Source organism: Plasmodium vinckei (genome assembly GCF_900681995.1).
Source record: "Plasmodium vinckei vinckei genome assembly, chromosome: PVVCY_10".
NCBI lineage: Eukaryota > Apicomplexa > Aconoidasida > Haemosporida > Plasmodiidae > Plasmodium > Plasmodium vinckei.
Genome location: NC_051302.1, coordinates 1,400,521 through 1,415,814, shown reverse-complemented (window position 1 = coordinate 1,415,814; position 15,294 = coordinate 1,400,521). Strand labels below are relative to the sequence as shown.

Genomic DNA, 15,294 nt, shown 5'->3' with positions numbered 1-15,294 from the left:
GTGAGAAGCAAAATTATCATAATTATATATGTTTTATGCTTAGGTGCAATATCTTATTTCTCGATATATGCTCCTGCATGAATACCCGTATATGTTTATGGGTATCATAAATGTAGCATTTTGCAAATTTTTAACATAGCATTTGCAAATTTTTTTTAGTAGCTTTTAATCGAAATGCTTATTCGATAAATATACACAACATATTCTTATTATTATTCCAAATAAGAAGTGCTACTGACTTTGATTTTATTTTTTATCTTTGAATTAATGTTTTTATTCGTCTTATAAAATAGGGTTATATATGTCTTTATTTATAACTGAATATCAAAGTTTTAAATACATACATATATCTACCTTATTAATATATACAATTTTGAAGATTTATTTAATAAAGAAGATACCTATCAAGGCAAGTGCCTCATTTTGAATATTTTTAATTGTATTAGTATCATAGTTTGCTATCCATCATTCGTTTATCAAACATATGCACCCACACCATTATCACCGTGGTTAAATTAGTGTACTAATAACTTCCTACATATATATACATATCAGTACCATCCACATCATATAAATTTTTAATAAAATGGAAACTATGGAGACCCAAAATTCCATAACCAAATATATCATTGTGACTGGAGGAAATATGAGTGGGCTAGGAAAAGGGACTGCTATGAGTAGTTTGGGGGTATTACTACTGACAAAGAATATATTGTTAACGACAATTAAAATTGATCCATATTTAAATATCGACGCTGGAACAATGTCTCCATATGAGCATGGAGAAGTATATGTATTAGAAGATGGTGGGGAAGTTGATTTAGATTTAGGGAATTATGAAAGATTTTTAAATATAAAATTGACTTATAAAAATAATATAACATCAGGAAAAGTATATGAGCAAGTAATAAAAAAAGAGAGAAAAGGAGAATATTTAGGAAAGACTGTCCAAGTAGTGCCACATGTAACTGATGCAATACAAAAATGGATAAAAGATGTTATTGACGAAAATATTAAAAAAATGATAAAAGAATATAATATAACAGATATTGATCAAATACCTTGTATATGTTTAATAGAAGTGGGAGGAACGGTAGGTGATATTGAATCAGCTGTGTATTTAGAAGCATTACAACAATTAACAAATAATTTAAGAAGTGATGATGTATGCTTATGTCATTTATCACATGTACCTATAACAGGAAATCTCAAAGAACAAAAAACAAAACCAACACAACATAGTGTTAAAATTTTAAGAGAAGCAGGGTTAAAACCAGATTTTATATTTTGTAGATGCGAACAGCCATTAAATGAAGAAGCTAAACAAAAAATTTCTTTATTTTCACAAGTAAAAAAGGAGCATGTTATATCATTACATGATACATCTAATGTATATAAAGTACCTTTAATATTAGACCAACAAAATTTTTGTACAAATGTTTTAAAAAAATTAAATCTAGAACATATTGTTTTAAAAAATAAATTTTATATTGCTCCATATTCATATAATACATGGAAGCAATTATCAGATAGATATGAATCATCTAATGAAATTGTAAATATTGGAATTGTAGGAAAATATACAGCATCTAATGATACATATCTTTCTATAATTTCAGCATTAGTACATGCATGTATAGAGTGTGGTTATAAATTAGTTATTAAATATATTAATAGTAGCCATTTGTCATTAAAAAAGAAAAAAAAAAAAAAAACGATAGATTTAAAAAAAAAAATAAATAAATATCAGTATGATATATGCTTAGATAATGATAATGACTCAAGCCCAAAACATACATTTGTAGATGAAACTACAACTGATGAAGATTATGATAAAAAAAGGAAACTTAAATATGATAATGCATGGAATACATTAAGATCCGTTGATGGTGTATTAGTACCAGGTGGATTTGGTACACGTGGCATAGAAGGAAAATACCTTTCTTCACAATATTGTAGATTAAATAATGTACCATATTTAGGCATATGCTTAGGTATGCAAACATCAGTAATAGACGTAACTAGACAATTTTTGAATAAATGTGCAAGCTCAGAAGAGTTTGAGGATGTAGATGAAGGAAAATCTACTTCAGGCAATGAAAATGAATATAAACGTGAAAGTAATGATGAAAAAAATATAAATTGCTATTACAATGGAATGCCGACTCAAAAATATATAGATAATATCCCTAATAAATTAGCAGAAGATAAATTACAAGAAAAGATTAAGTTAATGGGTATAACAGATTATTATAAAAGCATAGACGAAATTGATAATAATAATGTTATAATTTCTATGGATGGATTTAAAGGGGATGATAAAAAAGGTGGTACTATGCGACTCGGTGTAAAAAAATCACAAATCATTGACAAAGATTCATTAATGTATAAATCTTATGATGAAGCAACATATATTTATGAAAGACATCGACATAGATTTGAAATTAATCCTAAATATGTCCCATTACTAGAAGCAGTGGGATTAAGTTTTGTAGCAAAAGATTCTGATAGTGTTCGAATGGAAGTCTGTGAAATTAAACATTTAGATTTCTATGTAGGTGTTCAATTTCACCCTGAATTTACATCAAGACCTTTTAAAACCAACCCTATATTTTTATCTTTCATATTAGCATCAAAAGGAATGTTAAAAGATCGACTAAACAAGTTTGGAAACAAATTATATTCAGGAAGTCTTTATAGCAAATTTTAAAAACGAAATGGAATATGGGAAATGCAATCTCATATGTATAATAATTATGAATAAATGAATTTTGAGATTCGATTGGAAAATAATTCGCTTAAGTATTAGTAGCAATAAAATAGTTACTACAATTATACATGTGCAGATTGTAACCATAACACCATTATATGAATGTTAAATGCATTTTTATAACAAATGTAGTAAAATGTTATGCCTTTTTTCTTTTTAATTTTCATATCTACATATTATCACTGTTTTTTTCTCTTTTTTAGTAAAATAAAAATTTTTTAAATTGTTTTTAGAATGTATATAATTAGTATTCCCCAATTTTCGATTTATAGAATTATTCATTTTTCGCATTTATGCAATACACAACTTTTTAATATATTAAATTTGTATATATTTATATATGTATATATCCATTTAACTATTTATTTTTTAAATTATCAAATTTGATAATATTTTTTCTCGAATTAATTAAATTTCTATTATTTATTAAAAAAAAATTATTTTTAAAATATGTAAATTAATAATTGAATAGCATATCATGCAACACGGCTTTCTACAAAGAATGCTCATAGAGTTATAATATATTTTTAAAAATATATCACCAAGTGATTAATTTTCTATAAAAAATATATTTTAATAGGTTATATATGTAAATTAATTTCATATAAATGGACGCATATAAAACATGTATATTAGCAGGAAACAACATCATGCAAATATATAAACATATAATGACTTTTGTTTTGATAAAGATAATAAATAAACATTAGACGAAAAAAAAATTAAATAAATAATCATATAAATAAAAAATGAATATGCAAATACACTAAATAATAAATGATGATACAAATAATTGATATTGCTGTGATATATAAATAACAACGGTGTGTAAAGCTAAACCCATATACTTAGCTTACAGTGGCTAGTAATAGCTAAAGTTTAATTTGTAACAAAACATAATATTGCTTAGTAAAATTGCATATATGTTTATCATAAAATCATTTTCGCCACCCTTTACATATACAACATCAAGCCCAGCAATATAAAAATTTTTCTCCTCATTAGTATCTTTTTCATTTCCTATCAATATATTTTTGAAGTTATAATTTATGTTATTTAAAAATTGTTTGGTGTTTCCATATATAATGTTCCTATTAAAACCCTGATAAGTAGTAATAAATAAAATCGAATAAGTAATTTTCCGTGACAATAATGTTAAGTAAAATGCAAAACAAAGATAAAATTTATAAAAAATTTATACACTTGTGTAAATGTGTGCAATGAAATAAATGTGAATTATATCTCATTTTATATTTTTCCTGAATTTTTCACACTTTTGTTAATATTTCTTACCGGAATAGCAATCCTAGCTATTTTTTCAGTGTATAAGGGGATAGTATAATAAGGTATCAAAAAGTACGTTTTAGTATATATACACTTTTTTACAAAATAAATAATTATCATATTACTATATTGATTAGCTAAAATGATACATGATTTTTCATAAATTATTTTTAATAAACTGATACGTGATGATTTAAAGGATCCTAATATTTTATGTTCTTGTGGTATACGTTGAACAACTATTGGCACAAATTTTGTACTAAAAAATGAATTAGTTAATTTTGTAAAGTGCATTTTTAATAAATATAATTTATTTTTATCAGCTGATAATACTAAATAATTATTTAGTTGTTTCTTTTCTTCTTTATTTATTATTGTCTGGATTTTTTCTTTTTTATCCATTTTACAATGGCATGTATTATTTCTATAATAATAATTTTGATTTTTTTTTCCCTTCCTTTCGACAGAATCACTAATATGAGAATATAAAAATCTTAACATAGAAATGTTTAATATAAGTATATATTTTTTTTTCGGGGGCAATAAGGAGAAAAATAGTTTAAATGTAGAACTAAAAATATCGTTACTCAATATAGATGTATCATCAATATTGGAAAGTTTAAAGATCGGATTTTTAATTATATTTTTTGTTATATTGATAGACTTTGCGTTGAAAATAAAGTGAATAATCTTTACAACATTTTTATATACCAATTTTTTTGTCAGTGAGTATTTATATCTATTGTTAAATAAATTTTTCGTTAAATACATAAAAAATATATATTCTTCTTTTGATAAATGCGATTTTAATATATTTTTTTTATTAACCTTTGCATTGCGTAACACATTTTGGCACTTTTTATTTCTTAAACCCCAATTTCGTAATGCTGTCAAATAAAATATTTTCATAACTTTTACATTAATATAAAATTTATTGTTAATAAATTTATGTTCAAAAATAATTTTCTTCATTACATATTTCTTCAAAGCGTCTAAGTTAACCTTTATAATAAAAATAATCGTTTTAAATATTTTTGATTTTTTATTCTTGCTTATATGTTCTAGCTCAATTTTATCATTAAATTTATCTTTGCAAACAAATATATCAACATCAAATACTACATTTTCACCACGTATATTATTTATGCTTTCCGAATTTTGTTTTGTAATATTGTTATTTTTTTCTTCTTCAGTTTTCATTCCTTTGCAATATTGCATATTCACAATAATTAGACCATTCCCACAATGCTTATACAACCTTTGTAAAACATTTAAATTGTAGAAATAGTTAAGTTTATAATTTTCCTCTTTTGAATTTAAATAACATATATTATATTTTGCCCTTTCTTTAAGCGCGCCCTCTATATCATTATTTGTCTTTTTTTTCAATTTGCCTTTTTTTATTCCAGATTTTACCTTTTTAGAATAATTAAATTTTGTGTCCAAAGATGTATCATCTTCATTAGGTTCTTCGCTTTGGGAATATCTTAAATCTAATTTATCGAAATCTTTGAAAAATGCTTCAAAAATTTCTCCCTTTTTATACCACTTCTTAGACTTATTATTATCGTCATCCGCTATATTGGTTGGCTTTTTTTTGTTTTTCATTTTTTCTATTTCTCTTTTTATATAAGTATAATTGTCGCAATTGAAAACCCAGTTTAATCGAAAATATTTGTGGTGATTTATTATTTTGTTTCTATTTGAAATATTAATAATGTTATTTATTACATTATGGAAATTTTCTAAATTATTTTTTAATATAATAGTATAACACAAATTTTTCGAATTTGATGATATATCCTTGTTATAATCCAACTTTTTAAATTTTGATTTTTCCTTCATTTGATTAGAACAATTTTTATCTTCATCCGATGAATAAACTACACATTTATTTGTATCATTATTTAAATTTCTTTTTAATTTTAAATAAGAATAAAAATGTTTATTCATATTTTTAACATCAATGGGTTTTTCCTCATTACCATCTTTATCTCTACTTTCAATTCCATCATAAAAATATGTAGAATAATTGGTCAATAGTTCGTTCAAAATTTTTGAATCTTTATAATTTTTAGTTACATGGAAATTAAAATATATGTTTTGTTTCGTTAATAAATATTTCTTCACATTTTTTCTGATAATCTTTCGTTTTATATGATTATATATATGTCTAAAAATTTTCATATCACTATATTGATTCATTACTTTTTCTAATATTGTTTTCCATTTCGAAAAATTAATATCATACGCATTTTTAATTTTTTTGTTTTCTTTTGATAAAAATCGTATACTTGTATCATTTTTTATTCTACATATATGTTTGTAAATTAAAGATTTTTCAAATTGAATCCTTTTTACATAATCTATATCTAAATCTTCATCTGCTTGTTTTGTTTTTGTGTCGGTTTTTTTCTTCTTCGCTTTCTCCTTTTCGTCTTCCATTCTATTCACCCTATTAGTATCGAAACGGTTATCATACTCATTTATATTATTATTATAATTTTCCGAATTCACACTATCATTAATTTCAAGAAATTCTTCCATTCCTTCATCAAATGAAATAGAAGAATGATCTGATTCTAATTTATCCTTTGGTTCTTGCTCACATAGGTAACTAAAATCGTCTACTCCATTTTTTTGCATATTTTTATGCTTCAATTTTTTTTTCTGCAATTTATTTTTAATATAAGTATAAAAATTATAATCATATTTTGTTTCACCTTTTAAATTTTTATAAGATCTTTGCCCATCGTTAGTTGAATAATCCAACTCATAATCTGTCAAAATACATGAATTGCATTTTAAATCCCCTTCCTTTAGCTCTAATATTTTTTCTTTATTATAAGAATCACTATTTCGTGGGGGATTGACTAAAATATATGGCTTTAATAAACTTTTGGCGATGTATTTCATTGCTTTATATATTTTTTTTAATTTTTTCTTTGAATATTTATTATTTATATTTTTTCCTACCAATATATTTATTACATTTTTTGTATTACCATCTGAGAAATATTTTTGTCTTTTCATCCCAATTTTATACAAATATTTTATGATATTCCTTTCTAAATCTGTTGTTTGCTTATTTTGATTTTTCATCCATGGAGTAGCTGATTCTTCTTGCTTTGCGTATTCGCCTGAGATGGATTTTTTTCTTATACACAAAAATGAGCTTCTAAATAACTGGAAAATAGAATATTTTTCAAATAGGGGTAAAAAGTTACTAATTGGTTTATAAGCACATTGGCAATAAATAGAATAATTATAAGATGATGTTACTTCGAATTGTGAAAATTCTTGAAACAACTCACTTAAAAAATCAAATTTTGGAATATATTTTTTTATAACAAAATCGCCTACCCAACCCATATTGCTTAAATTTTGTTTACATACAATGTTACTTGATTTAATTTTATCGATAAGTTCGGTTTCTTTTTTAAATTTATACATTTTTGTTTTATGAAAAGGCTTTTCAAAGATTATTTTTTTCTTCATGTTGCTCATTTTTACAAATATATTTGATAACACATTTGGATAATTTTTATATCCTGAAAGATAGTCACAATCTTTCTCTATTCCTATATCCTTTTCTTTTAATTCTTCAATTTTAGTATTATATTCAAACTCATTGTTTATAACATGATCTGGTTCATTATTTTTGCGATAGCTATGTTCATGGCGTAGTGATGGAAAAATATGATCATATATGTTATAGTTTTTTTCTAAACGCTCATTTTTTGTATTAAATATATTCCATAAAACAATAGATTTATCAACAGAACAAGACAAAAGAAATCGATCATCAGGAGAAAATTTTACACAAGGTATATTATGTTGATGATGCTTAATAATTTTTTCACAAAATCTAGGTGATGTTTCAAAAATAAATTTATAAAATATATCATACCAATCAGATGTATAAAAACTAACATTTGAGTAAGTCGATATAATTTCATTTTCTAAACTTTTTTCTTCGTTTTCTAAATTATTTTTTATTTTGTCACGAAAATTATTTTTTAATAATGTACAAGTAAAAAACTTTTCAAAATATTTTATATTTTTTTCATCAAATAAGTATTTTGCTATTTCTTTTGATTTATATTGAATTAGCGAACTTACATTACAATTGTAATATCGTTTTATTTTTTCCACTTTTAGTTTGTTTTTGATCCAATCATTTATATCATTTTCCTTGTCAATCATATATTCACTTATTTTCTTGGTTCCTACACTGTCTGTTTTTTCGAAAACTTCCTTAATTTGTTCGTTACTTTTTTCTTCCTTCGTTTTCTTTTCATCGCATTTTTCTTCTTTGCACTCATAATAATTTTCTTGCAATAAAGTTTTGTGTATCCATTTTGAATCAATTATGATTTCATCATTGTCATTATATTCATCGCTATATTCGCTATTTTCATTGTCTTTAATATTTTCACTTTTTATTTCATTTTTATTTGAAGTATCATCTGATTTGTAATCAAAATCCTTCATATGTAGAGCCACAATTTTAGCTTCTTTATTATTTTTTTTTTGAGGGTTGAATGATTTTTTTTCAGAACGATTTTGCTTTAAATAATATTTTATAATTTCTCCGTTTTTGTTACTTTTTATATCTACATTGAAATTATTTGTAAATAAAATAGAGTATTTACCTTTTATAAATTTATATGCCGATTTAAATTTTATTACATTACTTCTATGATTATAAAATAATTGTGAATACTCCTCACATTCAGGGCACTCATCACATGATGTTTCTTCGATATTGCTAAAATCGCTTTCTGTATTGCTTGAAAAGGAATAATAAGACGATTCATCTGATTTATCATATGTATCTATATAAGCATCATTTTGATCTATATCCATTTTTAGTTCGTCGTCGTTCCCTAATTCATCAAACTTCTTCGAATAATCTCCCATATCATTACTATAATTTACACCATCAATCAAATCGGCACCAATACAGTCTTTGTAATTTTCCTCAGTTTTATAACTCTTTCCATTATTTCTAAAAATATTGTTTTCATCATTTTGAAAACTATCTGAATTCATAATACGGAGCATGCTGCTATTTATTGAGTTTTCATAATCCCCTTCAGATTTCATAAAGGGGCTGACATTATTGTCTTCTTCATTAGTTTCATGTAATTTATCTAAACCATTGAAATAACTATTTATATCATTTACTTGAATTATCTTTTTTTTAATTGTTTTTTCCATTTGATAATTTTCATTTTTCTTTTTATTTTTTACAAAAGGATGCTTATTTATATATTTTTCTTGAACTCCTTCACATATAATAACAAAATTGTACTGTAAGTCTGAATTATCCATATTATTATAATTCATAAAAATTTCATCTGCACTTTTTGATAAGGTATATACATATTTAATTTTTACATCATATTTTTTTAATTCAGTAATATGGGTTAATTTAAATGGAACTTCACTAAACTTTTTGTTTAATTCATTTATTTTTTTGACTTTATTTTTTAAACGATTTAAACTTTCCATTATTATTAAATTTTTTACATTATTAAGACTAAGTAGGTTCGGTCTTGCTATTTGGCCGTTCATGTTTGCGTTTACTCTGTTCAATAAATTCCCCCATAAAGTTCCTGCACTTCGTCTTATATTATTTCCTGTGTTATTTCTTGGATCATTTGTAGCATTACCCTCCAAATTATTATTTGCGTTTTCAGCATAATCTTCACCATTATCATCTATATTGCCAACAAAATTACCAATAACATTATTGGCGGAATTTATATCTGTATTATTTTCGTGAACAGAATTATTTATCATATTCCTTTCAACGTTGTTCATAACATTTGTATTTAAATATGCATTAGTTAAATGAAAAAAGGGGAATCTATCCATATTTTCAACTCCATTTTCCGAAGCGTTATTATATACAACATTAAGAAAAACCAACTCATTACTATTATTTAATTGCACGAGATTAGAAATATCATTTGAAAGATTATTTCGAATATTTATATTATTTGTATTTACATCATAATTTATATTATTATAAGCATAATTATTTTCATTTAATTCATCACCATAGTTCCCTCTTACATATGCGTTGCTCTGCTCAGTGGAATTCAAATTATTATTTATATTTGAAGTTGTATATGCATTCATGGCTATGCTATTATCATTTTCAGTATGTATGTTGTTCTCATTTTCATTATTATCATTTGTAGTCCTTGCGTTTAAATTGGATGCATTGGCTGATGGAGTCACATTATTTAAATATTCATACATGGATATATTAGGGAAAATATTTAAATGAGGAGTATTCCAATTAGTGAAGATATAAGCACTATTAGAATCGTTATTGTCGTTAGAACCACCTATTGAATTTCCTTGAGAATTATTTGGTGACTCTCTAACAATTCGATGAGTATTTTGATTTACCACATTCGATCCTAAATTATTGTCATTGGAATTACTAGTAGAATCATTTCTAGAATTATTAAAAAGTCCGGTTCTAAGAATTCGAAAATTATTTAATGCTCGAGCAAGCATTTCCTCGTTATTAGAAAATCCATAATTATATTCCCCTCTGAACATTCTACGAGTCCCACTAATTACATTTATATTTATTGTTTGGCTTGTATTAAGATCATGTTCATTTGTATTCTCATAGCGATCGCTATTATTACTGATTATATCGTTCAATATATCTGTGTTTTCAAAACCGTCCAAATTGTTATTCATTCTAAATGCATGATAGCTCAAATATTCTACATTATCATTAATTTGCACGCTATGGTGTGATGAACTACTTTCTTTTGAATCTGATCCTGAACTAATCGAAGAATTATTGTTAATAATATTTGCAAATTTATGTTTTCGTAATTTATTTTTATTATTTTTTAGTGTTATTTTGGGTTTATGTTTAATTAATTCAAATATTTCCATTTTAATAGTTTGATTTAGAATACCACTTAAATGCCTTTTATTTCCAATTCCTCTTTTAAAACTCTTTTTTTTTTTCTTTTTTTTTTTTGCGAAATTTTCGTTTCTTTCATTGTATTCATCATTCGAGTTATCGTTATTTCCATTATTATTTGTATTACTACGATTTTTGCTTTTTTTATTTAAATGGAATGGAAATATATCATTATTGCTCGGATCATCATCCTCACTCCCAGAAAATGAAGCAGAAAAAAAATCGGCATTTTCATCTATTGTTTCATTTGTTAATAATATCTTGTCTAATATATTACTATTATGATCACGTAATTCGCAAATTATTAAAATTTTTTTGGCATATAATTCCGATTCGTGCGGTTCGGTGTTTTCTTTTGCAAATGTTTTCACGATTGAGCTTTGCTGTTTACAATTTGAACATTTTCCCACTATAGAATGGGTATGTATATTACTTATAACTGTTTTTAGATTATTAATATATTTTTGAGACACATCTGTATAGTTATATATGTCTTCTTTTGTCTGATTTTTATCCAAAACTATAAATATATCATTTAAATTAGAACACAGTTTATTTGTATATAGAAAATTAAAGCCATGTCTTTCTTTAATAAACTTTCTAAATTTGGTGGATATACTTTTCAACACTTCGTTTGCGTATTTGTAGCTATATATATTAGTATATAGCAACAACTTTTTGTTTTTATCACATTTTAAGCACTTGCAAAATTTCCAACACTTCTCATCTCTCTTCTCAAAACACTCCGTTATAATACTCTTATTTTCTTTTTCCATAAAATTAAAACATTTTTTTTCGGATCTATAGATGGTATTAAAAAATTTATTTATATACTCATCACTAAATAGGTATTTATTTATGCCTCCATTTATACTACTACACTTTTTTCCACAACCTGATTTTTTCACATTTTTCTTATGTTGCATTAAGAAATACTTTTTATTTATTGTTAATATAAGATTGTTACGTAAATATTTAATATACCAATTTTTTAAATAATAATAATTATTATTTATCACAGTATGGTTACTAAATAATTTTAAATTATTCCATTCGGTGGATTCATGTTTTTTACTATATAAATTCCTCATACTTTTTATTATACTTTTAATATTATATTTCCTTTTACATTTTATTTTACAAATTTCATCCCCTAAATTAGTTTCTTTTAAAAAAAGCATAATTGAATCTCTAGGAAAATTAAATGATATTGTTAATAAACTATTTTTCAAAACTTCTCGCCTTCTATTAAATAGTATTAATAAGTTTACCGGAATATAGCTATTTTTGTAAAGTGTACTCGTGTTTATTTCGTTTATACAAAGTTTCATTTTATGTTGTCTTTCCATCACACTTTCATTATCACTGTCAAAGTTATTCCTATTTTGTTTTTTTTTCTTTCTTATTTTTAATAGATTATCTATTCCAGTTTGTTCGAAAATATCATCATATTTCCTATCAGGCATTGATTCTTCTTCACAATCATAACTATATTCACATATTTTTTTCATACTTTTATTATAATTTTCTGCATTTATATTAATCCAAATGTTGTCTATATCGTCAAGGTTATGGGACTTAGTATTATTTCCTTTATTTCTATTTTCACACATCCTCCTATCAATTCGTCTCTTTCTACCTTTTTTAAAAAAAACATTTCCATCACTTATATTACAAGCTTCTAATAAACATTTAAAGCCGTTTTCAAATAAATTACTGGTTTCAAATTTTTTATCGATAAAAGTGCTTTTAAAAAATTTGGTTGCTTCATCATAGTTGTACCTCTTTCTAAAATAGTAAAAGTTATTCAAATTGTATATATTTATATTATGTGTATTTGAACCAATTGCTAATAAATTTTTAGAAAAATTAAAAGAAATAGCCCAAGTTGATGTATCAGATTTACAACAATGTTTGTTATTAAATACAATATCTGGTTCAACAAATAAATAAGACGATTTTAATATCTGATCATAATATCCCAAATTAAATAAATCAAATGAAAATATATCAAATTGATTCCATATATTATGATATTTTATTTTAGTACATGGATCTAAAAACGATTCTAACTTTTTACTATATGCATTGTAGTATTCTTTTTTTATATATAACTTCCAAAAATTAACAATTTTTTTTCTGCTTTCTTTTATTTTATCTAATATCTTTATATTTTCCCTATATCCCTTCATATTTTTATCTATAATTTTTAATTTGTTTGTATTTTCTTGTATTGTTTGCCTTTTCATTTGTGTTATGCTATTTACATTTTCAATGTTACTATCATATCCATCTTCGTCATCAGAAGACTTTATATATTCATTAAAAAATTCATCTTCCATTCTAATTGCGTTTATGTAACTGTTTTTTTCATCTATGTGTAAATTATTTCTCAAATTATACCCCACATAAGTATCACCATGATATTTTTTATAAAATGTAATTTCTTCTATATCTGATTCATCATTTTTTAAATCGTAATTTTGATTTAATTTTTTAAATTTTATATATGCTTTTTTTAAATTATTTGAATTTCTATTTCCTTTTTCATATGACTCTTCGTCATCTTCTTCTGCCTCTTCTTCAGCACTTTCAAGACTACTATAAATGTCACTTACTCGAAATTTTGTTTGTTTGTTTCGCTTTTCTTTTCCTTTTTTCACCCCATTGTAAGAATTTATATCTATTGAATCAGTTATATTGCTCATATAAATTCCATTTTTCATATTTTCTTCATTTTGTGAAATATATTTATAATACCTTCTATATAGGCTTATATTAAGAGACACGTTTTTATTAAATATTCGGTTTTCAATTTTAGTGATTTTATTTATTCGTTTTTTGTATACATATATTCCATTTTTTTTTTTTTCAGTATTATAAAAGTTTAAGATACCCAATTTATTTTTTTTATCATTCGAATTTTGACGAGCATTTTCAAGATCAATGCTAGCAGCATCTGAGTTTTTATCTAACCCCTTTATTTGATTTAATTTGGTGTGTGCCTTTTTTATTGTTCTTTTCCTCTTACTTTTAATTGCCAACTTATATAAACGCCAATTTCTTTTCTGTTTTTCAGTGTTTTTTAAATAATCAAAATTATTCAAGCTTGAGGACAACTCAAAGGCATCATCATAACCATTACAAATGTTGTTGGTATTGCTTTTGTTATCATCATTATTATATAATAAATTTAATATAAAATTATCTTCGTCGATTTTTATTTTTTTTAAAAAATGATATGGATCAGTAAAACTTTGAAAAAAACTATTACCCATATTGAGGTGATATTTCTCATTAATATTTAAATCATTTTTTTCAAATCTCGCCATATCATATACATCTTTTTCTAATAAATATTTTATATTATTTTTAATATTTATACATTCTGCAATTTTGTCAATATAATAAACATTCGTATCTTCAGACCATCCAACTGATATTAATAAGCTTTTATCATAATTTTTGTCTTCTTCACATTTTATATTAACATATCCTTTGGAATTCATATATGGAGATAATATTATTGAAGGATAAGGAATACAACATTCATTTAAATCTAAACTTTTTTTAACATCGTCATAAGCATATATAAGTTTATTCAAATTCCTAAAAGACTTATTACCTTTTTCTATTCCATATTTTATAAAACTATTAATACTCTTCGATTTTTCACTCTTAAAATGTTCATTTCTATAACATTTACTATTATCTATAAGTTTGTTTAATTCGTATATGTGAATATACTGATCATAACTTATAAATATTAAATCATATTTTTTACTAACCGATAATAAATTAAGAGCAAATGAAACAAACTTATTATTAACACCTTTGCTCAAATCATAGGAAAATACCAGATCAATGTCGCAATTTTTGAGGCTTTTCACGTTTTCCCAAGGGTTATTAAATCTTGGAAAACGTTTTTTTTTTTTCATTCTGTCTTATCTCTGCATGTTATAAGGTTATGGAGGTGGATGCAAGCATTGCAATACTCTTAAATAAATATATGCTGTTATTTTTGATATCTTTTATATTTTTATAGGAAAAATTAAAGATATGTTAGAGAAATCGATAAAGAAACAAAAAAAAGGAAATTCATTTTATATCCTTTCTTTTTAATTTACACAATAAATTTGTGCAAAACGGTAAAAAAAGGTTGGCTTAATAACAATCAAAGAATATGAAACATAACTTGTAGTTTTTTTTCAAAATTCAAAATATTCATAATACAAAATTTAAGCACAATTTTAATTATATATGATTAAACAAAAAA

The 15,294-nt window shown here is 24.0% G+C and overlaps 2 protein-coding genes across 2 annotated transcripts; one reads left to right on the top strand and one right to left on the bottom strand.

Moving 5' to 3' along the window:
- Positions 1-586: 586 nt before the first annotated feature.
- On the top strand, positions 587-2,710 carry PVVCY_1003770 (cytidine triphosphate synthetase, putative; the record flags this gene model as incomplete). The annotated part of the gene is made up of 1 exon (XM_008625822.1): positions 587-2,710. The coding sequence occupies one exon, from the start codon at positions 587-589 to the stop codon at positions 2,708-2,710; it is 2,124 nt and encodes a 707-aa protein (XP_008624044.1).
- A 922-nt stretch (positions 2,711-3,632) lies between these two features.
- On the bottom strand, positions 3,633-14,956 carry PVVCY_1003760 (WD repeat-containing protein, putative; the record flags this gene model as incomplete). Its single annotated transcript, XM_037634475.1, has 2 exons — positions 3,633-3,872; positions 4,064-14,956. 2 exons carry the CDS (start codon positions 14,954-14,956, stop codon positions 3,633-3,635), a joined length of 11,133 nt encoding a protein of 3,710 aa, XP_037490570.1.
- Between the last annotated feature and the right edge of the window lie 338 nt (positions 14,957-15,294).